Consider the following 27,971-nt stretch of genomic DNA (forward strand, 5'->3'; position numbering starts at 1 on the left):
GCTTATGTGACATCTATGGGCATGTCTTAAAGCTTAAAGAAATACAACGGCTTTTTTGGAAAACTGAGGCAGGAGGATCACAAGTTAAGAGACCCCATCTCAAAATAAAAGGGTGGAATGTAGCTCAGTGGTAGGACACCCAAGTTGGATCCCCAGCACCAATATATACTCACCATCGCCTAGCAGCACATGAGGGAATGACAGATGGGGTGGAATGCAGCTACCCAGCCAGGAATCCCCTGGGCCAGCAGCCCACCCGAAGGACTGCAGGCTGGGGGATGGGCAGTAAGGCTGCTGCCCTCCCTGGGGAGGTACACAGGGACACCCCCACCAGGTTCTTAACTGGACTGTGTGCACAGCTGGAGTTCACAAGATCCTGTGGGTGAGGCCTGTGCTTCCTCCAGGCAGGGCCTGCAGCTTCGTCAGGGCTGCCAGGGCTGGGAATGGGGTTTCTCATCCAGAGCCATGATGGGACCCTCTGGCGAGGAGCCTGGCACACAGGTATGGGCCTAGATTTATTTCCCAGCATTTTTCTCCTGACCATAAAATTGAACAAGAAAAACAATGGAAACAAACACCTCAAGGAGAAGAGGGGAAAGCCAGAACCCACTTGAAGGGTTCAAAGTTAACCAGGAGCTCACAGAGGTAGGAAGGTCAGCAGGTACTGTGCAGTAGAAATGCCAGCCCGGGAGGTCCTTGTAGGAACCCTGGCTTAACTCCTGGGAAATGAGGCAGTGACAGTAACTCCATTCATCTCCCCACTGTGCTGAGCTTAAATTCTAAGCCTCGAGCCTTGAGATGCAGTAAACATGAGCAACACTATACACAATCTCACAGAATAAGCTGTTTTTCATGGTTACAGTAACAGAAGTCATGCTCCCAGCAGCACACTTACAACTCAGAAAGTTTTACCAAGAATAAGGCAAGTTTTCCATGATCACATGCACATAGAGATGAAGCTGGAGCCGACCCTCCCAGAACAGAGGCGACATTTCCCGCTCACTGAAGAAACCAAGCCAACTCCAACCCCACGGAGGGGCCAATGCAGATGGGACACGGGGCTCCCACCCATCACTCGGGGCAAGCGAGAACCAACTGTGACACACGCTTCCTGTGCTTTCAGTACAACGTGAAAGAACAGTCAAACTGGCCACTGTGTCCCAATAAGGTTGCACACATTTATAATTCTGGCACAGCAAGCTAATTCTATAATTAAAAAAAAAAAAAAAACTTGAAAACAACCCAAATGTCTACTGAAAAATGACATAACAAATGTATTAGTTATGCCTGCAGTGGAATATCACAGGTTCATAAAAAGGAGGGAAGCACTGATACACGCTAACCCTATGAACTTGAGAACACTTGGGCAGGTGTAGGGTCGTAGTCAGTGCTACAGTGCTTGCCCAGTGCTCGCTAGGCAAGGCCCTGGGTTCAATGCCCAGCATCACCACCAAAAGAAAAGAAAACACCTGGACAACAGAAGCCAGCCACAGACCACCATGTGCTGCGTGGTTCTACGTGCAGGCAACGTCACAACAGGGAAAGCCACTGAGGCGGGCACAGACCCAGCAGGCACCCTCCTCACGCTCTGGAGCAGCCGGGACATGAGGCAGGGTGGGGAGAATGGCACTGCTGGCTACTCTGGACAATCTGGCAGATAGCCCTCCCTTACCGGGACCCAAAGGGGGTTGGGGAATGACTGCTAAGGGGCATGGGACTTCCCTCTGGGGCAACAGACATCCTGAAGTGGGTAGGAGGTGGAGGATGCACAACTGGGTACACCCAGTGCCAACAGACACCTGACAGTGGGGGCAGATTTGCTTTGAGTGCTCTGCACACACATTTACAATGGACCCAACGATTGTCCTCGGCAATGAGCTCCTGCCACCCTCCTGGCAAGGAACGGCCCCTCCTCTGTGGCCTTGATGGAGCCAACACCAGGAAGGCATGCCTGGCACCTCGAGTTCAGACCATCTAACCCGCACCCCAGCCCACACCGGAATCCGGGGCCTGGCACACTCTTTGCTGAGGAGACAAAGGTGTGGTTTTTCCAGGTACCTGTGGTATTCAGGACAATGATGCCACCCTTCCCATTCACTGCCATTCAATGTCACAGCCAATAAGTCCCCAGCTTCACAGCACAGGCCACTTCCCCAGAGTTCCTTCCTAAGAAAACTGCCACTAGGCTCTGCACACTCGTCAGTCCACCTTCATCCCCTGCAGTCTCGCTGCTTAATGACACCTCTATCCCTCTTACTGGTGCTACTAAGAACTCTGAGCTGCCCACAGGCTGGGCAGGCAGCCAAGCTGGCAGTAATGTGGGCAGACACCTCTCACTTCTCAAAAGCCCACAGAGAAGTGGAGAGCTGCAGCAAGGTCACGGGTCAGCAGCCAACAGCACGTCACCTGTGAAACTCACCCGCAGCAGCCCTAGCCAAGAGAACTACCAGGTGCTGGACTCCACTGTGCAGACCAGGCTTGGGAGCTTGCCGCCCTCGTCAGATCTGGAAAAGTCCCGAAAGCCAAGGCAGTCAAATGAGGGCAGTTAAGGGAGGATCACCTGCCAGATTATTACTCTCCATGAGGAGAGGTTACCTGGTGGGTCACAGAACAATGTCCAGTCAACCCTGGCCCCTGAACATGCCCTGTGGGACAGTCCATGGTAAAGAGCCCCCACCTGGCCCTGACCCAGGACCTGGCCAGCTGGACTTGGCAGGTCCCGCTAGGTGCAGTATGCCAGCCTCATGGGCTCCAGCTCTTCTGTCCCCACAGCTCACTGCAGGCAGCCCTCACCACTCCCAGCACCTCAGTTCCAGCAGGGCAGGGACCTGTGCCTCCCCAGATCCCAATACCATCCGGACCTTGCCCACACTTACCATGTGAGCTGAGGTGCTGAATGTCTACTGGCAATGGGCAAGGACAAGCAGGGCGGCAGAGCCAGGGCTCCAGCCCCTTCCCCAGGCCACCACATAGCGAGGCACAGACCCTGCTGCAAGACCCAACAGGTAAGGGGAAGGGAAGAGAACTGAGTTGCGAGCCAGCTGCTGCCCCAGCCACCTGGTGAGGCATCCAGCAGGGCCTGAGAAGTGGAGCTTCCACCAGCAGCAGAAGGGCCAAGGTCACACAGGCTAGGAGCCACATGGCACACGCTCTGCAATGGTGCTCGGTGGCCATGGGGACTTGGGGTGTCCCCAGGCCCAGCTCCAGGGGTTGGGATGCTTTCTATATAGGACCAGCAACCTCTCAGATCCTCCAGAGAGGTGTGGGGGTCACAGCAGGCTAGCACAGGGTCCCCTCCCACTGGCACTGGCACTGCTGCCCTCCCAGCCTGGGCTCCAGCCACACCAGGCCTGTGGCTTCCACTGGGGCCCTTCCCTTCTGCACAGCCCCAGGTATGGCTTCCCTCCCGGAAACTCTCCACTCCACCAGGCCTCCCCCACCACTGTCCCTGCATACTCTGCACAGAAGGCATGACGCTCTTTATCCGCACTTGTCTGTCACCACCCCATCACATCATAAGCTCCCTGTGGGCAGGAATGGTCTGTTTGGGTAACTGCTCTCTCTGCCACACCTGGAATAGGGCCCAGCACACAGTAGGTGCTTGATACAGTGAAAGGGATGGCGGGAAGGAACTGACATCCAGCAGAGAAGAATAAAGGAGCAGAGAGGACCCTGCGAAAGGGCAGGGCACCACCCCAACAAAAGGCAACAAGGGTTCTGTTCTGGCCCCTGGGCTGGGACCGTGGTGAGACCACACATGGCAGATCATGACTCCCAGTGACAGGACTACCACCAGAGGGCTGCCTGTGATGAGGGACCGTGTAGGATGCACGCTCACACCTACCTCACTGCAGCAGGTCAGAGCCCACGGGCACAGACAAGCAGAGCCATCCTGGAATCAGCCACCAAGTAGAGACCTTCCCAAACCCCACCCAGGCCTCCTGGTGGGCTTCCACATGGTCCTGGGAGGGAGGAGTATACTTTATTTTTGCATAGAGTGGAAGTGAGAACCAGGTAGGGCGGGTGGAGAGGAGGCTCTCTTTCCCCAACAGAGAAAAACACAGGAAGACCTAAGGAAGCATCTCTGGGTAATCCCCAAGTCGAGGTGTGCAGAAACGACCAGACACACCCAATGCATCACCAGGGAGGAGACTTCTCCACAGAAAGCACATCCAAAATCCAGCACCCACAACCCCACTCCCCAAAGGTGCCCATTTTCAAAAGAAGGTCATCAAGATGAGCAAGGAGCAGCACTTCTTGGCCCCTGATCAAAAGGGGCTGGTGGCTCTTGATGACGAGGGCAGCCCTCTGGGCCACATTCTGCACTGGAGGCCTAGGGAGGCCTCCAAGATTCCCCATGCAGCCCCAGCACACACAGCTGACAACAGACCCCATGCAGGCTGCCTGCTCAGGCATCTAGAAAGCATGCTTATCAATCAGTGTGCAGCTTAACTAAGGGGCACATCTCTAAAATATCCTGGAATGAAGTACTCTCACTCACCATCAGATCGCTCTGTAGAGCAAAACAAACAGAATTCAGGATGTTTCTGATTCATTATTACTGGGTGTGATCCACCCAGCCCAGGGGCTCATGGGGTCAAGGGCAGGTACCCACAGAACAGGGTGGAGCTGAACTCCCAGCACAGCATCTATCACCAGAATACACTTGCATCATAAAATGCCAGTTTAAACCAGGCATGGAGGTGCATACCTATAATCCCAGAGGCTCAGGAGGCTGAGGCAGGAGGATAGAGAGTTCAAAGCCTCAGCAACTTAGCGAGGCCCTAAGTAACTCAGTGAGACCCTATCTCTAAATAAAATACAAAAACAGGGCCTGGGAATGTGTCTCGGTGATTAAGCACCCTTGGATTCACTCCCCAGTAACCCCGCCCCCCAAATACGCCAGTTTACTTTAAATGTCTAGCGTGGAGCTGTACCACCAACCTCAAGCCCTCACCACCTTGTGAGGCAGAGGACGGTGACCAGGCCTGGCAGCACTGTCCAGAGAAGAGGAGTGCTGGGCTGAGGACCGGCTCCTTTCCCTGGGCAAGAGCAGGGTGGGGCTGGGCAGACAGTCTCAGGTGAACGAGTGACCTGCCCTCCAAAGAAAGTGGCAAAGTGCATGCTGCAATTATGAAATTCAAGCTGTGGCATGAAACCAGAATGGAAAACTGAAAACTAGAGACCTGTGCTCGCCACCATGGCTGAAGTCTTCTCGGCCCTCGGCCTCCTGAGGAGATGGGCTGAGCCACCAGGGGGACCGGGGTCCTGTGTGACACGGTGTCGGTGCCTGGGAGGGGCGCTGTGTGCCATTATGAAATGCCACATAGCAGCAGGGCACAGCTATCTGAATATTTACTCAAGGCATGAAGGGTGTGCTTCTAGGGCCTGCTCTGCAACCAGCTCAGGAGAGACCACTTGGGCTGAGCAGCCCTCACTCACTGGGCTCAGAAGAAGTGGTTCAGATTCCCCAAGATCTGCACATGCGTGAAGAACTGTGATGAGGACGGAACCCGATGTGATAACACAATCCATGCACGTGTCCCACACGCCTCGCACTCAACCACCTCAACATCCGTGTTGCACCCAGGCTTTGTGCACGAGGTCAAGGGTGCAATTTTCTGTTTGTGGCATTGTGTCAGCACTCATTTTCAGATCTGGGGCGTTTTGGATTTCTAACCGGGGACCGTCAACTTGCAGAGTTCAGGCATAGAAGCAAAAACCACCCAGTATTCTTAGGAGGCTAAGGCAGGAGAATCTTAAATTTGAGGCCAGCCTGGGCAACTCAGCAAGACCCAGTCTCAAAATAAAATTTAAAATGTGATGTACTTCAGTGGAAGAGCACTTACCTAGCTAGATGCTGAGGTCCTGGCTTCAATCCCCATAGCAAATAAATAAATCCACAATTATATGAAAATAATCCTTCCTTCCAGTTACCTAGCTGTGTGAGGACAGGGCTTGTGCTTCCAGTCTCATTACACATATTCCTGAATGAATGCCAAAGCCAACTGCTACCTTCTATTAAACCAAACAGTACAGAGACTTACAAAAATGTTAGAGACCACCACTCTTCTTACTGTATTATTTTTGTTTTAGACAAAAATGTTTTTCACAAAAATGACATTTATATTGATACATATTTGGTTTGTTATTGATATTCATTACATTAAGTGCTTATAACTCCTGAGCTTTAATTTGTAATACGGTAAATACTGATAGTAAATATAACCCCCATAAACAGAAGGTCTCTGGGATCTTCAATCACTGAAGAATACAAAGAAGTGCTGACCCCAACGGCTTAAGACCTGCTGTCTGGCCTCATCATTTTGGAGGCATAGACTGAATATTTTCTCAAGGCATGAGGTTTCCTCCGGCATGGAAACATTGGCAGACTCAAGGACACACAGGAACTGCAACCAGGACACCTACAGAAATGTCAACATGGTCAGGTGTGGAGGACTGGTTGGTCTTTAGGGCCTGAGATAACTCAGTCCTCCGGCCACTCTTTGGAGGCTTGTCCACAAGGCAACTCGACCCAGGACAGAAGGCACTTCCTCCTCACAGTGGGTGCAGAGCCGGGCCTTGAAGACAACCCACAGCACAGGAAAAGGCCCCTCAGGCCAACATCAGCAGCCAACAGGTCCTAACCAGCAACCAGATCTCTCCAGAACGCCTGGGTCAGTGTATAACAGGCCCGGATATTTAAAGGTAACTTATAAATGTCTTTTAAGCCCGTTGTTTTTTCCTAGTATCAACAGCCCAGAATGGAGAGGGAGGTGGGCACACATTCTACAAATACTGGACTTTCAGAATCCCTAATTTAGTGACCAGGACACACTTCCTGTATTTTTGTGGAAGTTTGGCAAATCATCATGTTCCCTCTGAGTTTATCCAGTTACTTCAGTTTAAACAACTACTTATCAAGTGCTTAACTCAAAAGACAGCAAACATCATTCACTTCAAAATACATAAAACCACACCAGGGAAAAGAGCTGAGCAAACAGGTGCGCCTCTGCCCTATGCATGAGCAAACAGCCGTGCGCTGCTGCAGAGCTGCAGGATTAGAGGCCCGACCAGGTCCTCACCAGCCTGCCCCAGGAAGCCCCTGACCCAGAGTGGGGGCAGAAATGATAAAGATCTGGACTGCACTGCTTTAGGGACGCCACAACTGCTTTCCTTTTCCACTTCTTGTTATTGTTGTGTTTTTTGTTGTTGTTGTTGTTTTTGTTTTTAGTTTATCCTTAAGGAAAAAAGTCTGGGCTTGGAGTGAAGCTCAGTGGTAGAGCCTTGCCTAGCTAGCATCACGAAGCCCTGGGCTCCATCACCAGCACTGGATGGGCGGGGGCGGGGGTTGCTACTGAATGCAAGTGTCATCCTACTCCAGCTCCTGCTCCTGAGGGCAAAGGAGTCCCGAGTACATAAGCACAAGATGGGGCCAGATTTCAATGTGGTGGCGGGCTATGAAGGGATCACCTGACACACAGCCCAACCTCATGCACAGAAGTGGAAGCGAAGCATCTGCTTGCAGCCACGGTTCCGCAGCCACTGTACCAACACCACCCCTTTGCTCTGACGTGAAAAGGAGGAAAGTGGTAGAAAGCCAGAAGCCGGTTGTAAAAAAGCATTTTACCCTAGTACCCAGCTGGTGCCATCAGCCTTCACAGAAGCAGATGACAGTGACTTCAAGCACAGCCCCAGGAGACTGGTGGAGATCCCCAGGGAGCCCAGGGCCCTGCAGCATCAGTGGCATATAGTATACCAAAGAGCATCACAAACCCATGGTTAAAACAACAAAAGAGAAAAACTCAAGTCAGGGGCTGGGGCTCAGCAGTGCGGCGTTTGCCTCACATGTGTGAGGCCCTGAGCTTGATTCTTAATACCACATATAAATAAACAACTAAAATAAAGGTCCATCAACAACTAAAATTTTTTTTTTAAATTTAAGTCAACATTCATGTATTCAAAACAGCATCCTAACATAATTTGTTCAGCTGACTGTTCTTTAATGAAAACACTAAAAAATCCAAATTCTAAGTCAATTCTGTCCTTTTATTCCTTTATTAAGTTTGGTCTATTTCTAGGAATCCCTTATACAGTTCTGTAGGCCTGTTTTGACCCCTGCACAGCCACAGCCACCTCCTAGGTCTAACACATGAACTGCATGATCCAGACCATGCGGACAACAGTCAAGATACTAGAACCTGCAGGCACTGCTCAGGTCAGAATCCAGACTCAGCACGTATACCTGAAGCCTACAACTCAATTTGGAGAATAAACCAGTGACATGAAATTCAATCTTGTTCAGAGTTTTTTGTTGTTGTTGTTTGTTTAGTACCAGGGTTTGAAATCAAGGTTGCCTAACCACTGAGCCACATCCCTAGGCTTTTTTTAATATTTTACTTGGAGACAGGGTCTCCCTGAGTTGCTTAGGACCTTGCTAAGTTGCTCAGGCTGGCTTTGAACTTGCAATCCTCCTGCCTCAGCCTCTCAAACCTCTGGGATTACAGGTATATGCCACCGTGCCTGGCTCAGAGTTGTCTTTTAAAACAAGACAACTCTGCTGCATGTCCATCTCTGGCCTTGCTAGAGACAGAATTGCCAGCCCAGCCCAGCATCAGGCTTGAACTACATGCACTACTGAGTTGCAGCACTAATGTGTCTGCTGTGCCTCTTCTGCAGCTTTGTTTCGAAGACAACTTTAACAACATCCAAGCAAACTCTGGGACCAAATGCTGCTAAAGTCACTTAGAAGAACAAAAGAATACTGTTCCCATACAAAGAAGGACATTTTATGAGACATATGCTGGCATCACTCTTCTGAACCAACATGCACTCCCACCTACAGTCTTGATCCCTACCTCAGAACACGATGGAGATGGCGCCCAAGCACGGTCCCTGCAATGAGTCTTTTGGGTGGACAGACAGCTCACACTGTCACAGCTCCTATGTCCCCTGGTCTAAGCCCAGGTGAGACTCCCCAGGGAACCCCAACTCCACCTCACCAGCACCCCTGCTCTACCCAGGCAGTACCGGCGCCACTTCCAGACCCCAGCAGGAGCAGCCCCCTCAATGAATTTGTGGCATCCCTTCCACCCACCAGGCACTTCCTGGGCACCAGGAGACTAGTCACACATTTATTCAATTCCCTTCATATCATGATTAGTTGTTATGATACTATAAACTAGTTTATATATAATACACATAAACTACTATATCACTTTACCATATATAATACAATGCATGATATTATTCTGATAGTCATGATACAAAATTTTGTACTAATATTAAACTTTTATATTAACAATTTTATAGCACAATAATTAACAATAATAACAGGGACTATTATCCTAGTTTTACAGAACTAGACACAAGCCCAAAGAGCTGAAGTGATGAGCAAGGCCAGGGCTCCACCCTCTCCACTAGACCCAGGTGCTCAGAAGTCCACACGCATGGTCCCTCTGTATCTGACTCCAAGGAAATGTCACAGTACAAAGCAACACTCTACTCTCAGCTTCTACTGTGCTAGATGCTAGGGACACAGTCAGGGTAGGGCCCAGCCCTTAGGCATTGAGACAGGACATCAAATCATCCCCTATACTATTAGGGATTAACAAGCACGCTGCAGGCAACAGGGAGCTCTAGGAATACATGCTGAGTGTCCGTGATGAGGCAGGCAGGAGCACCTGCTGTATACCAGCTACTCCTCTATGACTCACAGTAACTGTGAAGAGAGCACTGTGGTTATGGCACCACACCAAACAGGAGATGGGGAGTTTCTAGGCACCAACGCCACAGCTGGGACACCACTGCCCCATGCACAGCCCCTCCTCATGGGTGCCCACCATCTTATTTGAGTGCAGTCATCAGGTTTTTAAAGTGCAGAAAGCCTGATTCCATCAGGACAAGTAAGCAGCACTGAGAAATGCTCAAGATATTGGGTAAAAAGAACAGAACAGCAGGGTGTGGTGGTGCACGCCTGTGATCCCAGAAACTTGGGAGGTTGAAGCAAGAGGATCGCAAGTTCAAGGCCAGCTTCGGCAACTTAGCAAGACCCTATCTCAAAATAAAAAGGGCTGGGCATGTGGCTCGGTGTTAGGCACTCTGGGTTAAATCCCCAAAAAGAAACTGAAAAGTAAGCTGATCTATATCTATGCACACACAGGAAAAGATCTGCAAATAAATACATCGGGTCAACAGCTGTTTCTCGCAGGTGATTATTAAAGGCTATTGTTTCTTTTTATTTACCAATCATCTAAATTCTCTGGGAAGAGTGTGTATTCCTCTTTATTAAAGAGAACAACTTAAAAAAAGAAAACCAAATTAAAGCAAAACAGTGCATACCCACGCAACCGCACAGGAAGAGTGTGCTGGGAGCCTGGAGAGCCTGTGCCTCCTGACCCAAGATAAGACTGCCTGGGGCCTCACCCTGCCGCCCGCACAGAGACTGACCACATGGGCAGTGCCTCCACACACAGCCAGCGCCACCCCTACTCCAGCAGCTGCTGCTGCTCCTGGGTCACCATCCAGGCTCAAGCACATACTTGGCAGTGGCGCCAGCGGCAACTCTGACCTTCAGGGACAACACCAAAAACAAGTCCATGGGGTCAGAAGGCCTCCTCAGACTGGTTCAGTTCTAACTGCAACGCGAGAAGACACGCGGGAGGACCCAAGCTGCGGCAAAGAGGAATGTCCTCTGGCACCCATGAAATTCAGAATGCACACCTCAGAGAGAAGGGGGCACAGCCAGTTGAGGAGCACCTGGGACAGGGTGGGCAGGAAGCCCTGGCCACGCCGGCCTCCCAGGTGCGCGTCGTCTCTGAAGGCCTGGCCACTGAGGACCAAGGCTCCACACACCAGCTTCTCACAGGAACACTGGCTGGCAATCCTGAAGTACTGTGTGCACAGTAGGCAAACTACTGTGGGTGAGGAGAAACCAGGCATTTTCTGATAAAGAAGTTATGACAAGGACCAGGAAGGCCAGTGTGACTCAAATCAGAAATACTCACATGAACTGTGGATTTTAATATTAACACAGAAGGATAAATATAGAAGTGTGTGCGCACATCTGTCATTTATACAGGATTTCCTGGCTGTGTCCACCCAGAGGACCAGGTCACTCCAGCAGCCACAAGCATGCCAGTACCCAGATCTCCAATAAAAGGAACAAGAGCTCGCTGACGACATGGACTGCAAAGGACAAACCCAAGACAGGCCTGGAGCATCTTAACAGTGAAAAGGGAGGTACACAATGTTACAGAATGTGAGGAGCACCGTGCACCCACAGGGACCCACCAGAAAGAGCATTCAGTTCAAGGTTGCAAGAGACACGTCGGGCTGAGGAGCTGTCAGTCAACCACACAGCAGTGTGTTGGAAAGGGTCCAGAAACAGAAGGTAGTCAGACAAATTGGCAAGCGGGCATCCATCTGCAGGCCGGGGCTGAGCACTGTAAGAGGCGGATGTCCAGGTTTCCACGGTGGTCCCAAGACTGGGCAGGATGAGGACATTGGGCTAATCAGCAAACTCCAGGTTACTATGGCCACTTTCTGTAAGCCAAAATCATTTCAAGTGGTTCAATGAAGAGTCAAGGAGCTGGGAGCTGGGGTGCGGTGCGGTGCAGTGGTGGGACATGTGCAAGGCCCTAGGTTCAGTCCCCAGCACCAAGAAAAGTCATGAATTAAATGACATGCTTCAGGGAATCACGGAGGGTGGGGATGAGCAGGCTGCACTAATCCCATAGCTGTAAGACCCACTGTCTCAGAGTTTCTCACCTACTTTTGTGTATATTATAACTTTTCCACAATAAAAAGACCCTTAAAATATTTTCTTCATACCAACAACATAAATCTGGTCTCTGATCAGTGAGTCACACCATCTAAGGCAAAATCACAGAACCTGGGGACACACTCTGACCCACCTGCTCAGTCCAAGGCACCTCTCCTTGCCTCGTTCCCACCTGCCACTGGCGGGGGGCCTTGAAAAGGCACTATGCCTCTGACATTCCGGAGGAGCCGGCCATTCCTGGCCACTCTCTGACCCTCATAGACCCTCACTTAGCAGGAGACGGTGCCCTTCACACCACGTGCTGTGAAAGATACCTGGAACTTCGTATGAATGCCAGTGACCCCTCGATTCACAGCTGTACTCACCAGTCAGTGAGCCCCAAAGGCAGCAGCCAATCTGCATTTCCCAGGCCCAGGCATGATGTCTAGAACACAGCTGGCACTCGGGGCTTGTAAGAATGAGCTGCTTTGACATTAGACCCCAGGACTGAATCAGGATTCTTTTATTTTTTGGGGGGGGGCCTGTTATGTTGACTTTTCTGTATTCATCTGGTTGTCTGAGTTCCAAATACTACACTCTGGCATAAAGAAATCAATGTACCTTACATCTCTTAGGTTGGTCTAGGAAAAAAAATGCATGAATTTAACATTTTCACCAGCTTGGTGACTAATAAAATCTGTCACGAATGGTTTACTACTTAAAAAGTTCACTTTTTTAAAGATGTGAGGTGCCAATAACAAGTGTTGGCAAGGATGTGAAGTAACCAAAATTTTCGTGTTGCATGGAAACACGAAATAGCACAAGCATAGGGAAAACATCTCGGCTGTTTCTCACAAAGCTGCACACAGCAGTCTCCACACAGCCCAGCAATTCCACTCCCTGCTGAACACCTGCACACACAAAAAAACAGGTTCACACAAAAATTTGTACCCAAATGCCAAAGGTAGAAATAACAAAAATGGATGGATAAACTGTGGTATAACCATATGATGGAATATTATTTGGCAATAAAAAAAAATGAAGTTCAGAGCTGGGCATGGAAGCTTGTGCCTACAGTCCCAGCCACACAGGATCCATGGCCCAAGGGTCACTTGACACCAGCCAGGGCCACATGGCAATACCCCATCTCAAAAAAAAAAAAGAGAAGCGGCTGGTGTGGTGGTGCACTACTGTGATCCCACAACTCCACAGGCTGGGGCAGGAGGACCACAAGTCTGAGGCTCTAAGCAACATAGTGAGATCCTGTCTCAAAACATAAAAAGGGCTGGGGATGTAGCTCAGTGGTAAAGAGAAAAAGGAAGGGAGGAGAAAGAAATTTAGTTCTGATACATGCTGAAATGCACCCCTTGAAAATACACTGCTAAGCAAAAAACAGCCAGACACAAAAGGCCATTCACTGTCTGACTGTCACCCATGATCTTAGGAAGAGGTAGATCCACACAGTCAGAGCAGACTCGTGATTTCCAGAGGCTGGGGGTGGGGGGGTCAGAATGGAGTGACAGCTCAGTGGGTACCATTAAACCTTTTCTTTAAATCGTTTTTTATTTGTTTTGATTAGTTAAACATGACAGTAGAATGCATTTATGAATTTATTGATATATCACACATAGGTGGGGTATAATTTCTCACTTTCCTGAGTGTACATGTTGCAGAATCATATTTGTCATGTAGTCACATATACACATACAGTAATAATGGCTGTTTCATTCTTAAATGTTTTTAAAATGGCTATGATGCATGAATTTCACCTCAATTTTTCTTAAAATACACATTTTGAAATAACTTTCTCCCTCTGAAACATGGACCATTTTTCTTTTCCCTCTGCTAACAATACAGACCCACTTGGGACGAGCCAACACAAGCACATCGGTAGAAGCCGAGACTTGTATTGGGTCAGACTCAGCCCATGCTGGGAAGGCCCAAGTGGGAGGCCAGAGCTGAGCTGGCAACTGTCCACTGCAGGGCTTAGGAGGCCATTCTATAACATGAACCTAAAAATACTTTATTCTGATTTTTTAAAAAGGAAGCTAGGCTTGGTGGCCCACGTCTGTAATCCTAGCAGCTCGGGAGGCTGAGGCAGGAGGATCCTTGAGTTCAAAGCCAGCCTTCAGCAAAAGCAAAGTGCTAATCAACTCAGTGAGATCCTATCTCTAATAAAATACAAAATAGGGCTGGGAATGTGGCTCAGTGGTCGAGTGCCCCCGAGTTCAATCCCCAGGACCAAAAAAAGGTAAAAATAAAATAGAAACCACCCTTCAAATAAATTGTCACTGAGTGATACCTGGAACCATGGGAACGCTCAGGAAGGCTGGGTCTTACAAACCACAACTTAAACTTCATTCCTGAGTGGGTCTGCAGGGAGGGCAGGGCCGGGCACAGGGCACACCCTCCCCGCCCTGCCAGTGGCACACACTGATAGTGTGCCTGTCCAGGAAGCCCCTCCTCAGCACGGTGCTCCAGGCAGCAGGTTCTTACCAGAAGGGAGGATGCTGTGGAAAGAAAGAAACTCAAATCCCTCCAGGGCCAACCCTAAAGAGAAAGGAGCGAGCCAGACACAGACGCACGCAACTGTTGCCTCTCAAGATTCTGGGCATTTTTTATATTTACTTCACAGCATTTATCTTTCATAAGAAAATTCTTCAAATAAGAATTTCCCTCCAAGACACCCATTTTTTGTCTTCGTTCACCTCCAAGCTTTTGGCAGAGGGCAGGCAGCTCACTGGGCTCAGATAATGGAAAAACAGAACTGCTGTCGAGGGACTGCCATATCCCCATGAAACACCAACCCCTATTCAGTCTCCCCGAGTCATGTTCCAAGTCTGGGAGGCCAGAGCTGAGCTGGCAACTGTCCACAGCAGGGCTTAGGAGGCCATTCTATAACATACGCAGGCCCAGAGGGCCTGCAGCCTGGCTCAGAGAAGCCCCAGGTCACCACAGTTGATCCATATGAGAAGGCAGGCGCCACCATGGTCCCGGCTTTACAGACACTGAGCACTGAAAGGCCCTCAGCTTCCTGCCTGTGCCCTGAGGGCACAGCTCTGGACAGCAGAGAAAGCAGGCGGGCCACCATGTGTGACAGGGTGGCATGCCCCAGCCACTGCACCTGGAGCTGCTGAGCTCCACACAGAGGTGGGAAGGAAGGAGCCGCCTCACTGCTATTAAGGTCTCAGGACTTGACCTGCCCTGCCGTCCTCTCCACATCCCCTCAACGGCTGGCCATGTCCAGTGGGATGGACGGGTGCTGCCTCCTGCCCTGCACAGCCGGGCGGAGGGAGCCCACTGCCACCCAGAACCTAGACGCAGGGGAAGGCCCCACAAGGGACGGCACCAAGGGACCAGACAGCTGCCTGTGGGATTCTCAAACATGGGGACAAGTTCTAATGCACAGATTTAACTTTTAAATAAACTTTCAAACTTTTTAATCAATTTAAAGTAGTCAAAAAGAAGATACCATTGGGGCTGGAGTTGCGGCTCAGCCCAGAGGTATCACATAAGTAAACAGATAAAATAAAAAGATCCATTAACAACTAAAAAATATCAAAAACAAAAAAAAGACGACGACGACGACACATTAGATCCTGGAAAGCAGACCAGGGTGACCAGGGGACCCTCAGGCAGCACACCCACCGATGCAAACACGCAGCGTGCACTCGACGGGTCTCCTCTGCTGTGTTTCTCAGAATCACCTTAAAACTCAGCCTAAGAAACCTTACCCCGTGCTTCTTCCTCAGCTTCAGGAGGCCATCAAGCTGGCTTCTGTGCCTCCCCACCCAGCCACTGCTCCTTGCTCAGCCAGCTACAGCCTGTCACCACCTGCTCAGCGCTGGGGTCCCCCTGTCCACACAGCCCAGAACGCCCTCCCCACTCAGGTCCCAGCAGTGGTCCACCTTCAGATCACACGCTGGCTTCCCTTTTGCCCTCAAAATCCCAACAGCTGACCAGGGAAACTAATTGGAAGAAGTAGAATTTAAAAATACAAATGCCAGAGCTGGGGATATAGCTCAGTTGATAGGGTGCTGCGTAGCATACACAGGGCTCCAGGTTCCACCCCTAGCACCAAAAAAAAAAAAAAAATCTGCATGCCACAGCTTTGAAGTAGGGAGCCCAGTGATGGGGGATCAACAGCAGGAGCCACAAGACAACCAGCTCCCTGCATGCTGGTGAAGAAGGTGCTAAAACAAATAGGAGGGCTGGGGATGTGGCTCAAGCCGAAGCGCGCTCCCCTGGCATGCGTGTGGCCCAGGTTCGATCCTCAGCACCACATACAAACAAGGATGTTGTGTCCGCCGAATACTAAAAAATAAATATTGAAATTCTCTCTCTCACACACACACACAAAAAAAACTCCTTTTAAAAAATAAATAAATAAAAATAAAACAAATAGGAAAACTGCATCAGTTAGGCTACAACTCACTACTCACCTGCAGCAATACACATGGGACTGAGGGACATGCCGCAACACACCAGAGGACAAGCCAGCCAGATCCAAACTGTGGGAAACCTAACAGCACAACCCAGACAGTGTCCTCCACAAATAAACAGCAAGGCTGGGGAGAACCGGAGAAAGCCACAGTACCTGCATCCCACTTCAGCCACCGTGGGATTCCCACCCCATGAGAAATCCAGCAACTGGAACTCTGTTGCCCCAGGGAGCATCAGCTCTCAGGGGCCTGTGCACAGGGAGGGAGGCAGAACCACACACCACGGGGACACCTTCGGGAACACTCGTAATAGAGTGAAGAGCACCTGGCACACAGCGCACTCCTGCAACCCAGCCACTCGGGGAGCTGAAGCATGGGGATCCCAAGCTGGAGGCCAGCCTGAACAGCAAGACCCTGTCTCAAAAAATAAAAAGGGCCGCACACCTGTAATCCCAGTGGTTCAGGAGGTGAGACAGGGGGATCTCGAGTTCAAAGCCAGCCTCAGCAATGGTGAGGCACTAAGCTACTCAGTGAGATGCTCTCTCTAAATAAAATACAAAACATTGGGCTGGGGATGTGGGTCAGTGGCCGTGTGCCCCTAAATTTGATCTCTGATACTCAAAAAACAGGGGACTGGGGGCTGAAATTGTAGCTAAGCGGTAGAGCACCCTGGGTTCAATCTGTAAAACCCAAAATAAAATTCAACAGCAGCAGCAGGACGAGTCACACAGATGTTGGCTGGTGTGAGGACATGCACACATGCTCTTCCAGGTCCTGAGAAGGCTCGGCCGGCCAGTCCCATCACTGAGATGCCTCTGATGCCTCCTCCAGGCAGGTGTGCCTGCTTTCTACTCTCACCTGGCATTACATTCAGCTGGTGCCCTCCCCTGCTGGGCCTCTCCTGGGATCCTCCCAGGCTCAAAGTCAGGCCATTGTGCCCTACGAGTCCTCAAGGCACACCTGGGCCCTTGGCCTCCCTCCCTCCCCTCCTCTAGTCCTTGCTTTTTGCTTCAGGGACCCCCTCCCCAGCACACAGTGGGATTTCTCCTGCAGTAGGCACAGACATATTTGCAACTTGAGTGTGGCATGTTTGGAATGTCCGTCCCCCAGAACATGGTTCAAGGCCTCTTCTCCACTGCTCCTTGTGAGCTGGCACCCACCCTGCCCTTTAAAAGTCCCTCGCAAATGGTATTTTCTTTGAAAAGCATTTCCTGGGTTTTCCAACCAGGATTCCCACCCTCTCTCTGCGAAACTGTCCCAGTTCCTACGTTCCAATGCCAGGTGCTAGTGTGGCCAGCTGCATCCACAGGGTCCTCCTCAAATGTTCCAGAGCATCTCAAGAGAACACACTGCACTCCTCAGGGGACTCAACAGAACAGGGACCTCTCCCACCTGAGTGTGCTCCTGACTGCCCCTCCCCCCAAAGCTCTGGATGCCTCTGAAAAGGGTAAGCTGTGATTTTCTGTCTCAGGTGCTAAGAAAATTCCCAAGGCTAACACAAGCACACTCAAAACAAGCCACCTGTTTTAATATTCAGTGAGCAACAGCACCCTTTCGGGGGAAAAAGGTGTTCCCAGTAAGGTCTCCCTGCCAGTCACCCTATGTCCCATCTAGAGCCACTGTAGGGAAACCACACAGTGCACTGCCCTTCAGTCCTGCCCAGCTGTGACCAGTGGTATGATCTGGGGACATAACATGGCACTCTTTCACCAATGTTCCTGACCCCGTGGGTAGGCAAGGCTGGTCCCCAACTCCAGCCAGCAGCCAGCTGCAGGTGCTGCATCACATTGAGGCCATACTGTCACATCCCCAAGGCACACCTTACAAAGGAGCACAGGCACAAGCACTTGGCAAATGCTATCCAGCTGAGACCTCATTTCTACTCCTCTCTCCTTTCAAAGTAAAGACCCAGAGGTCAACAGTGGAGCACAGAGGTGGGAAGGAGACCCTCCTGCCCTTGGGCTGCACCTGCAGGGTAAGCAGCCACAGCAGGCAGGAAAAAACAGTTGCACCAGCACCTCATCTGGTCAATGTGATCCACGTGCCCCACCGTGCTCTCCATTCTCCATAAGGAGAGCAGGAGACTGGGGGTCCAAGAGGCGCCTGGCCTGTGAGGGGAGGCACTCCAAGGCTTGACTCCCTGGCTTTCTCCAAGTGCACCTCCTCTCCCCGGGCTTCTCCTCAGCTTCGCCCACTCTTTTCTTGCATCACTCTATTAAATGATGTGACCACCTGCTAGAGCTAAAGTCTGGGGAAGCTGCCATCTCTGGGAACCTGGCTCGGCTTCCTCACTCATGGCTCTGCCAGCTACATGGCTGGCTCAGGTAAGAACTGTGCTAAGGACTCCCAGAGCATCAAGTGCCACGTGAAGGGAGCATCCGTCGCTGTTCCTGAGGCTCAGAGGCAGCCACCAACACAGTGCCTAGAGAGCACCACCCTCACCAGCACCAGCCCCTTCCTGTCCTGAAGGGGCTCAGGCAAAGCAAGACTGAGGGTGTGAGCACCTGAGCTGGGGCTGCAGGGTCCTCCTGCTGTCAAAGTCCAGGAAATAGCCCAAGCAGGACACCCCAGTGAGTCCTCAGTCATGGCGACAAGCACACAGGGTTCAAGCTCTCCCAACAGACGGCCATCAGGTTGTGAGACAAAAATCCCAATGGTTGCATTATTTTACTTTAGGATTCAAACTTGAAAAAACATCTCTAATGGCTTTTTGACCTTTTTATGTGTAACTGCCAGAAATTTCTTCTTGTTGCCTTCTCTACACAAAGTATGCCCTAGAGTTCACAGTGGAAGCATCCAAAATAGCTTGGAGAACCCCAGAAACACTGCCATTGGGGTCCCTATTGTAGAAGGACGCTCAGGAGATGGGAGTAGCTTACAGTAAGAGAAACGTGGCTCAGGAGCCACCGGGACTCTGAGTGGCTGTTTCTCGCTCTCGCTAGAGTTCTGTTTGATTCAGGCCGTAGGTTCTTAAACACGGAGGCAGCACTTGCCCCCCCGCAGCAGTGACCCTGAGAGGTCTTCTCAGGCTTGCTCATGGCCACCAGGAGCCACAGACTGCAGTGCATACAGTACCCAAGCCCAGCAGTCAGACCTCTGAGCTTTTCTGAAAAGATGCCCAGGTCACCTGACTGATGACCCAGCTCTCTAGGCTATGCCCAGGTCTCCCCTGTGGCCTGGATGAGCAAGGTGTCCCCGGAGTGGGCTCTGGCCCATTTCCTACCTCCTTTCCCCACCCCACTTCCAGCACCAGTGGGTCCCAAGCTCCACCACATAGCAATCATCTGAGACAGGCAAAGCCCACTCCCTGGGCCTTCAAGTACCTCTGGAGCCACTGCCCAGGTCACTCTGCCCAGGGCTGGGTGTGCCTGAGGCCAGCTGGGGACCAAGGAAGAGTATCACTGACCCTGGAGCCCACGCCCATACCACATCTCCCAGCCTTTCTGAGCCCATTTCCAGTACCAGCTTCAGCACTGCCCTGACCTCTCTATGCACACCCTTCTCCCCAAGCCTGTGCTAGTCATGTCACCACCCTCAGGACCTGAAGCTAGATACCACAATGCATGTAGTCACTCATTCAAACGTCCCCAGAGCTGAAGTTACAAGTTGAAGGGCCTGTCAGGCCTGAGGTCATGCATGGGTTGCTTCCCCAACAAAGGGTCCTGTGCTGGGTTCTGCAGAAAGCCCCTGGTAAGGCAGGGTGACACCCACCCGAGTGATGAGCTCAGCCTGTCACCTGACCCACCCTTAGAGCAACTCTCAGGGAGGTGCGCTATCACCTGCATTTTCTAGGTAAGGAGGAGGTCTTGTGTGAGCCTTGTACCTTGTCCAGGCCAAGGAGTTAGCTGAGTGGAGGCCAGAGGCCACACACAAGCGAGCACCTTACCTGGGTGAGCTGGGTTGGCTTCTGCAGACAAGACTCTAGCCTGAGTGAGCAGCCTCACCTGTCACCTCCACACCCAGTACCAGAGCATCAGCTCCAAGCGCTCACCCCCACAGGGCCCAGGTGCTGAGCAGGGTCTACAGGCTCCTGTTCATCATTCCTCCCCTACAACCTCCCCCAGTGAGCCCCACCTCTCAGGTCCCAAGGACCCACCTGCAATTTCTCCTTCCCCACTTCCAACCTTTGTCTGCCTCCCAACACTGCTGCCAACTCCCCGCCCCCACAATGCTATTAGAATGGCCTTTCTAGAACAAGTCTGACCAGCTGACACTCCATGTGCTTGGGAGCACAGAGCCTTTCACAGTCTAAGCAGCCTCTTCCCTGCATACCCACACATAGAGTAGTGGGTCTCCTCCAGCTGTTCCTAGGGCTCAGACTCTCCCCACCCCCCACTCTCTAGAGACGGGCAGGAGGGTCTCATGCCACCCTGTTTCCCAGGAGAGCATGATCAGCCTTCCAGTGTTCAAGACAAAAATTCCCAGAGTCCAATCCCTCCCCACTTTTTTTTTTTTTTTTTGATGTGTATGGTGCTGGGGATTGAACCCAGGGCTTCACACAAACTAGGCAAGTGCTTTGCCACTGAGCTACATCCCCAGCCCTTTCTATTTTTTGAGACAGGGACTCACTAAGTTGCCCAGGCCGGCCTTGAACTTGTGATCCTCCTACCTCAGCCTCCAGAGTAGTTAGTTGGGAGTTCAGGTATGTGTCACCAAGCCAGGCCCTGATTCTTTAGACAACTAGCACTGCCCAGCTACCAAACCCCAAACAACCTCCCTGCTCCAACCCTGCCTCTCAGCAGCAGGGATCTACTTCCTCCCCACAAACCCACCTCCAAAGCACCGCAACCTCACCTGCTCTGACCTACTGCTTCCTGGATAGCTAGTGCTCCCATCCTGAGCTGGCTGTGCTTCTCAGGGAAGCATCTGTGAGAGCGAGTTCCCCAGAGTCAGGAAAGTCAGGGACCTGGGGCCAGCACACATGGAGGCACAGGTACTTGTGTTTGCACATGGCAGGAAGGTGCTGCTCTCAGCACCCCCCATAATTCCACTCAGTGTTAAAACAGCACAGATGCTTCTAAGGTAGGCCTGACTCTGGAACCCATGGTCTATTTGGACACACAGAGTAAGAAGCTCTGCAGGTGACACAGCACAGTGGCTGGGAGCAGAGTGCTGCCCAGTGGACTCCACTGAGGCTCGGGCCATCCCTGCTTGGCCTGGAGCAGCCTTCTCCCCCCTAGCTTAGGTAACTACCCACCCTGCCAGAACACTCTCAAGACAGCAGAGAAAATGTGCAGCTCTCCTCGGCCTCTGGCCCTAGCGGTAGGAGGCAGAAGAGCAACTGAGTCACAAGATCCAGAGACGGAAAGAGCATGAGCCATCCAGGTCCGACTCCCGGCCATTACAGATGAGGAAACTGAGGCCCACACAGGGGACAACTCCCCACACCATACCAGTGAAGGAGGACAGGGCTGGAGCTGAGAAAGACTGGAAGTGGGAATCCAATTCCCCCTCCTGGCACAGGGCAGGGAGCCACCTGCACACCCTTCAGTCTCCCCGGAAGCGCAGGACCACTAAGGAGTGGCACAGTTAAAGGGTGCAAGCCTACTACTCCTGAGGCTACGCACCAGCCCTCAGTCAGGGAGCAGCCACCCCAATTTGCCCACAGTCCTTGCATGTGCTTGCAGTCCCAGGAAACAATCAGGAGGACCCCGTTTTACTTCTAAAAGTTCCCAGCCAAGAGGACAAGCTGTGGTCACTGGGTACAGCTCTATTGAAAGATAAACCAGAAGGGTACGGTTATCTGGTCTCAAAAACTAAGGGACCAGGGGCTGGGGTTTTGGCTCAGCAGTAGAGCACTTGCCTAGCATGCGCGAGGCCCTGGGTTTAAAAATAAATAAATAAAATAAAGGTATTGTGTCTAACCAAAAAAAAAAAACTTAAAAAAAAAGACTAAGGGACCAGAGAACAAATAGTGGTTTCAGGTTCTTAAACTTTTGGGGAGAAAAGGTGGAGAAAGAAATTAGAGTAGTATATTCAATGACATTTCACCATACCAAGAGCTCCATTTTAGCTAGCCAGAGGGAAAAGGCCAGGCCACAGCAAGGCACCAGCGGAGGCTCAGCACGGGTGTGGGCTGGTGGTGCTCACCCACAGACAGCCAGGCCAGGGTGAAGCGCCAAGTGCAGGGAATGGTGGGCAAAGACAAGGGCACAGCGGGTCAGGGGAGGTCCTGGAGCCTCCTCGTGCCAGAGAGGCCCTCTCAGCCCAAAATGGGGGAAGGGTGGTCCCTCTTCTTTTGAATGACTTTAAGTCCACAGTGTCATTTCCATTTTCTAAGTATTAGGTCACTCTACTGAAAGACGCTACATGAAGAGGGCTCTGCTTCACCTGTGACTTACAGTCAGAGTGACCTGTCAGCAAAGACACTTGGTGAGGGTACTGGAGTGAAGTTCACAAGCTCTGTCTTCAGGGAACCGAGGACTGTGAATATGGGTTCTCTATAAAACTGATTAAAGAAAGAAAACTGAGCTGGGCGCAGAGGTGCACACCTGAATTCCAGCAATTTAGGAAGCTGAAGCAGGAGGACGGCAAGCTGGCGACAAACCTCAGCAACTTAGGGAGGACCTAAATGAGACCGTGGCTCAAAATGAAACACAAAAAGGGCTGGGAGTGTGGCTCAATGGCAAGAAGCCGCCGGGGTTCAACCAAAAGAAACAAGGAAGACGAGGGAGGAGATGCCTACTCTGAAAAAAAGATAATTTTAAGGACTTAAATGTTTGTAACAAGTAAAAAGAAAGGACAAAAGGGGGACTAGCTTTCGGGGACTCAGTAAATTGCCTCTGAAGACAGAAACCCAGATTTATGTATGACTTCTATTAAAATTCAGGAGAGAAAACAGTCAACCATAAGCGTGTCCCTGAGTGAATGAGAACTGACAGCCAACTGGGGTGACAGTAGCCTCCTCTAAAACTTCCCTGGCCTCTGGGTGCACACGTACAAAGAGAGGAAGCCACCTGGCTGGAACCACTTTAAAGGGTATTCACGGAGGGGCTGCAGCGTAGAGCACCTGCCTAGCACGTGTGAAGCGCTGGGCTGGCTCCTCAGCATCACAAATAGGTAGGCAGGCAGACAGAACAAAGGTATCATGTCCATCTACAATATCCATGGAGAAACAAGAGTGGGGGAAACAAGCAAAGGTAGAAAATTCTGAAGGCACATTTTGTACTAATCACTCTACTTTTATGTTCTTCAAATTACTTCACAATAGTAACTCTTTCTAAAAAGAAGCCAAATGTTACATTTTCAAAGTTCACAGTAACAATTCATTAAAAAAAAAAAACCACATTTCATCAGACTGGCACACTGCAGCAGAATATTGCTTAACTCAGAGAATGAACCAGACCCTTGTCAACACATTCAATATAGCCCGGAAGAGTAGCCACACCCATAATCCCAGGCACTAGGGAGGCTGAGGCAGGAGGATTGAAAATTTGATGCCAGGGCTGGGGTTGTGGCTCAGTGGTAGAGAACTTGCCTGGCATATAACAATCAATCAACCAATCAATCAATCAATCAAATGAAGTTCCATTGACAACTAAAAAAAAAAAGTAAGTAAGTGGGACTGGGATTGTGGCGCAGTGGTAAAAGTGCTCGCCTAGCATGTGTGAGGCCCTGGGTTCGATCCTCAGCACCACATGTAAATAAATCAAGTTATTGAAAAGAAAGAAGGTAAGTAAGTTTGACGCCAGCCTCAGCAACTTAGCAAGAGACAGCCTCAAAACAAAAACTAAAAAGGACTAGGGATGTAGCCCAGTGGTAGAGCACCTAGGGGGATGGGGGTGTAATTCAGTGGTAGAGCACCTGGGGGTGGGGGGTGTAGCCCAGTGGTAGAGCACCTGGGGGTGGGGGTGTGTAGCTCAGTGGTAGAGCACCTGGGGGTGGGGGTGTAGCCCAGTGGTAGAGCACCTGGGGGTGGGGGGGTGTAGCCCAGTGGTAGAGCACCTGGGGGTGGGGGTGGTAGAGCACCTGGGGGTGGGGGTGTAGCCCAGTGGTACAGCACCTAGGGGGATGGGGTTGTAGCCCAGTGGTAGAGCACCTGGGGGTGGTTCTAAAACAAAACAAAACAACATTTTCAATAAAAAATACTGCTACTTCTTCAACAGTCCTTTTAGGAGTCACAGCTCTTGCAGTTAGAGGAAGGAAGACTGCACAATGCAGAGCCATACTGCCATGCCTCCTGGCCAGGTGGAGGCACTGCCATGGTAGACAGGCACCATCACTGGGAGGGCTGCTCGCATCCTTGCTGGGACAACTGGACAACTCGAGTCACGGAGAAATGGGGTTTAGAGAGAATTAAGTGTACCAGAAATTACCAATGAAAGCCAGGTATTTTCAAAGTCAAGATCCTATTTAGACAACTCTCACTAGGAATTAGGTGTCACAGAGATTACTTTGTAGCAAACCCACAGGGGGTATAACATCAGGCAAAATCCTCAGAAAACCACCCCATTGGAGGAAACAGCCTTTAGATGCCATTTAAGATCTTTAAACGGGGGCAAGGTGGGTAGCATTCAGACGGCACATGGTGTATTCCCAGCCACCAAAGCAGGAGGGTCAAGAGTTCCCGTCAGCTGGGCAACCTACCAAGTCCCTCTCAAAATAAAAAATAAAGCCGGGCGTGGTGGCCCATGCTGTAATCCCAGCAGCTCAAGAGGCAGACGCAGGAGGATTGTAAGTTCAAAGCCAGCCTCAGCAAAAGTGAGGGAGCTAAGCAACTCAGTGAGACCCTGTCTCTAAATAAAACCAAAATTGGGCTGGGAATGTGACTCAGTGGTCAAGTGTCCCTGAGTTTTTAATCCCCAGTACAAATTAATTAATTAATTGGAAAATATGTGGGACTGGGGATATAGCTCAGTGGTAGAGCACTTGCCTAATAGGCACAGGCCTCCAGCTTCAATCCCCAGTACTGGGGGGCCAGGGGAGCCCACAACTAATTGATTGATCTATGAAGTTTCAGGGTCAATGCAAAATCCACCTATCCTCACTCTTTTCAATAGTTCAGAAAAATTTAGAAACAGTAACATTCCTAACTTTGGAATCCAAATTTCAGTTTCACATATGTAACAGTATTTTTTTGTAACAGGCATAATAATATAAACCTACTGTGAACTTTATTTTTAAAATTAATTTACAAGTTGCTTAGTAAGTCTATAACAATTGGAAGTAGCAGAACTATCTGTAACTTTTCTACAATTCAGATGCAATTAGGATTCTAAATTAGGAAACAATATATTAGAAAGAGTCTCACTGAAAAGATTCTATTCCAAAAATTTCCTTTTAAACAAAATTAAAAGCTTGGGTAGGGAAAAAAAAAAAAAAAAAAAACTGAACTGCATAATTACAGCACACTTGTACACCTGGAGCTTGGGCTCAATCCTGTCCAGCCATTAGCTAGGAATTATCCTGCAGACATTTATTTTCCCCATGAAAGCGGGCCAAAGGTTGTCCCCGCTAGGCCACCAAGCAGAAGCCCACAGCACAGAAGCCATCTTCAAGCAGTGTTCCATAGACAAGTCAACAGCCTGGTGCAGGTACACATAGCAAGCAGCCTCAATGCCACTTCCTGAAGTTCTCATTTCAGTTACAAGTACGCAGCATGGCCTAGTCTAGCCTAGACTTAACAGGTATTTTTTACTGTGGGTCAAGGTCAAAAGGGACTGAGAGCCACTTTCTGTAAGGAGGGTTCAGAAAATCAGCTCAGGAGTGGAGCCAGGCAGATTGTTCTAATGCTCCTGGCTCCATGACCTTGGCAGAGTTCTTAACCTCTCTGAGCCTCTGCTGCCCGCCTTCAAAATGAAGGTGGTCCACCAATTTCAACAAGCTAAACCATCAACACATAAAACAAGACAGAAGCCTGACCTTCCTCAAGGTTCCTCACATTTTCTGGGCCTTCAACTTTAAAACTGATAATCTGAAAAAATGTACAGCTTCATGACTCACATCTGCTGGGTTCCTTTGTAACTCTGCTCTAGAAGATTCTCACATTACAGGGCAGGGGCTGCGCAGCCCACTTCACAGTCAGGGGGCTGACTGCCAGAATCTCCAGAGGCCAGCATTTGCCATCAGGTCTGCGGCACCTTCTAGGTGCAGGGTTAAACCATTCATCAATCAAACTGTTGAGGGCCCTTGGGGGTTTAAAAGTTGGTCAGAGAGCCTTGGCGCAGCTAAGTGACATCAGGGGGAAAAAAGCTGCTCAGAATTCACCAGGCACGGAGCTAATTGTGTACAGACACAGCAGCGGGGCCACCATTAAGGGACCTGAGTGGATCAGGCAGCTTCTGGACCTTACAATTTGGAGCAGGTCTGGAGAGACCGGGACGTGAACCACCTAGCAGTGGACCAGGTAGACAGGCGGGGACTTGTGGGGCAGGCGGCAGGCTGGAGTGTGGCGGACAAAGGGGAGCAGGCAGTGCCCGGTCCAAGTGCCGGGAAATTTAGGAGCCACGTGCCTGGCGGGAGAAGGCAAAAAAGCACCAGAGCACTTGACCGTTTTCTGGGCCCAGCAAGTAAACGGCCCCACTACTCTGCATTGAAAACGAAAAAGAAAAAAAAATGTTTATGGGTCTAAGTTTTTTGGAACTTTTCCCAGGAGCGAGGCTGAGTCGTAGGGGTGCTGGGGACACCGACACGTCCCCCACCTCTCGAGTACCTCGTACGAGGCAATTAGCACTCCACCGCCGCGTGTCTGGAATGGGAATGAGCCGCGGCTCGGCCAGCGGGCGCCCTCCCGGCCAGCCCCGGCCCCGGCCCCGCCAGGGGGGCCGCCTCCCCCTCCCCTCCGAGCCGGGGCCTAGGAGGTGCGGCCCAGAGAGCCGCCGGCGACGCCCGCCCGGGCCGCGACCCTCGGCAGCGGCGGGCGGTGGGCGCCGGCCGGGCCTAGGCGCGCGGCCGCCGGGGCGCAGGCCCGAGCGCAGGACGCAGGCCGCGCGGGGCCCGGGGCCGCGCCGAGCAGGCCGGGCAGCGGCGGCGGCGGCGGAGGACCCCGGCCCCGCCCCGCCGGACCCCCGCCCGCCGCCCGCCGCCCGCCGCCCGCCGCGCGAGCACTCACCGGGGCCGGCTCCCGAGTACATGGTGGCGCCGCCGAGGGCTCCGGGGCCGAGGGCCGGCCGCCGCGCCACGGGCCCCGACGCCGCGAGCCGCGAGGGAGCCGCCGGCCGCACGATCCGCCCCGGCGCGGCCGCGTCGCCAAACAGGTTTACCCGACGCGGCCGGCGGCGGGCGGAGGCGGCGGGCGGGGGAGGGGCGGGGGCGGGGCGGCGGCGGGGGCGGGCGCGGGGCGGGGCCTGGGCGGGGCGGGGCCCGGCGCGCGGCGCGGGCGGGGCGGGCGCGGCGCGGCGGGCGGGGGCCTCGGCCGGGCGGCGGGGACCCCGGGGCCGGCCTGACGCGGCGACCCGAGGCCCGGGAGGAGCGGGAGGCGGCGCGGCGGGACTCCGCCCGGGCCCCTGTGGGCGCGCCCCGGCCGCCGGGCAGGACCGTCCCTCGCCGCGTGGGGAGAGCTCTGCAGGCCCGAGGGCGCTGGGGTCCGCTGGCTGCCCGCGCAGCCGGCCCCAGCTCGCGGCCTGGCTCTTTAAGTCATTAACAAATGCGAAGCTTCTGCCGACCCGGAGCTTGAACTTGAGCGCAGCTCGGCCCTAGCACGCGACTACACTGCCACCTCCCGGCGCGTCCCGAGCGCCCAGATGATCCGCCTAAAGCACTTAAAAAGTAGTCAGTCTTTGGTGAATTTTCACAGTTGTCAAGGATCAGATCAAACACCACCCCCTCTC

The 27,971-nt window shown here is 51.8% G+C and overlaps 1 protein-coding gene across 1 annotated transcript in view; it reads right to left on the bottom strand.

Annotated features, from left to right (window-relative positions):
* The window catches only part of Ago2 (argonaute RISC catalytic component 2), a 98,913-nt gene extending 71,546 nt beyond the window's left edge, over positions 1 to 27,367 (bottom strand). Inside the window, exon 1 of the mRNA XM_076836215.2 lies at positions 27,254 to 27,367. Within this exon, the coding sequence (XP_076692330.1) occupies positions 27,254 to 27,275 (22 nt within the window). The 5' untranslated portion in view covers positions 27,276 to 27,367. The remainder of the gene's footprint in view (positions 1 to 27,253) is intronic.
* Positions 27,368 to 27,971: the final 604 nt, after the last annotated feature.

This window comes from Callospermophilus lateralis, chromosome 16 (assembly GCF_048772815.1).
Source record: "Callospermophilus lateralis isolate mCalLat2 chromosome 16, mCalLat2.hap1, whole genome shotgun sequence".
Classification (NCBI taxonomy): domain Eukaryota; kingdom Metazoa; phylum Chordata; class Mammalia; order Rodentia; family Sciuridae; genus Callospermophilus; species Callospermophilus lateralis.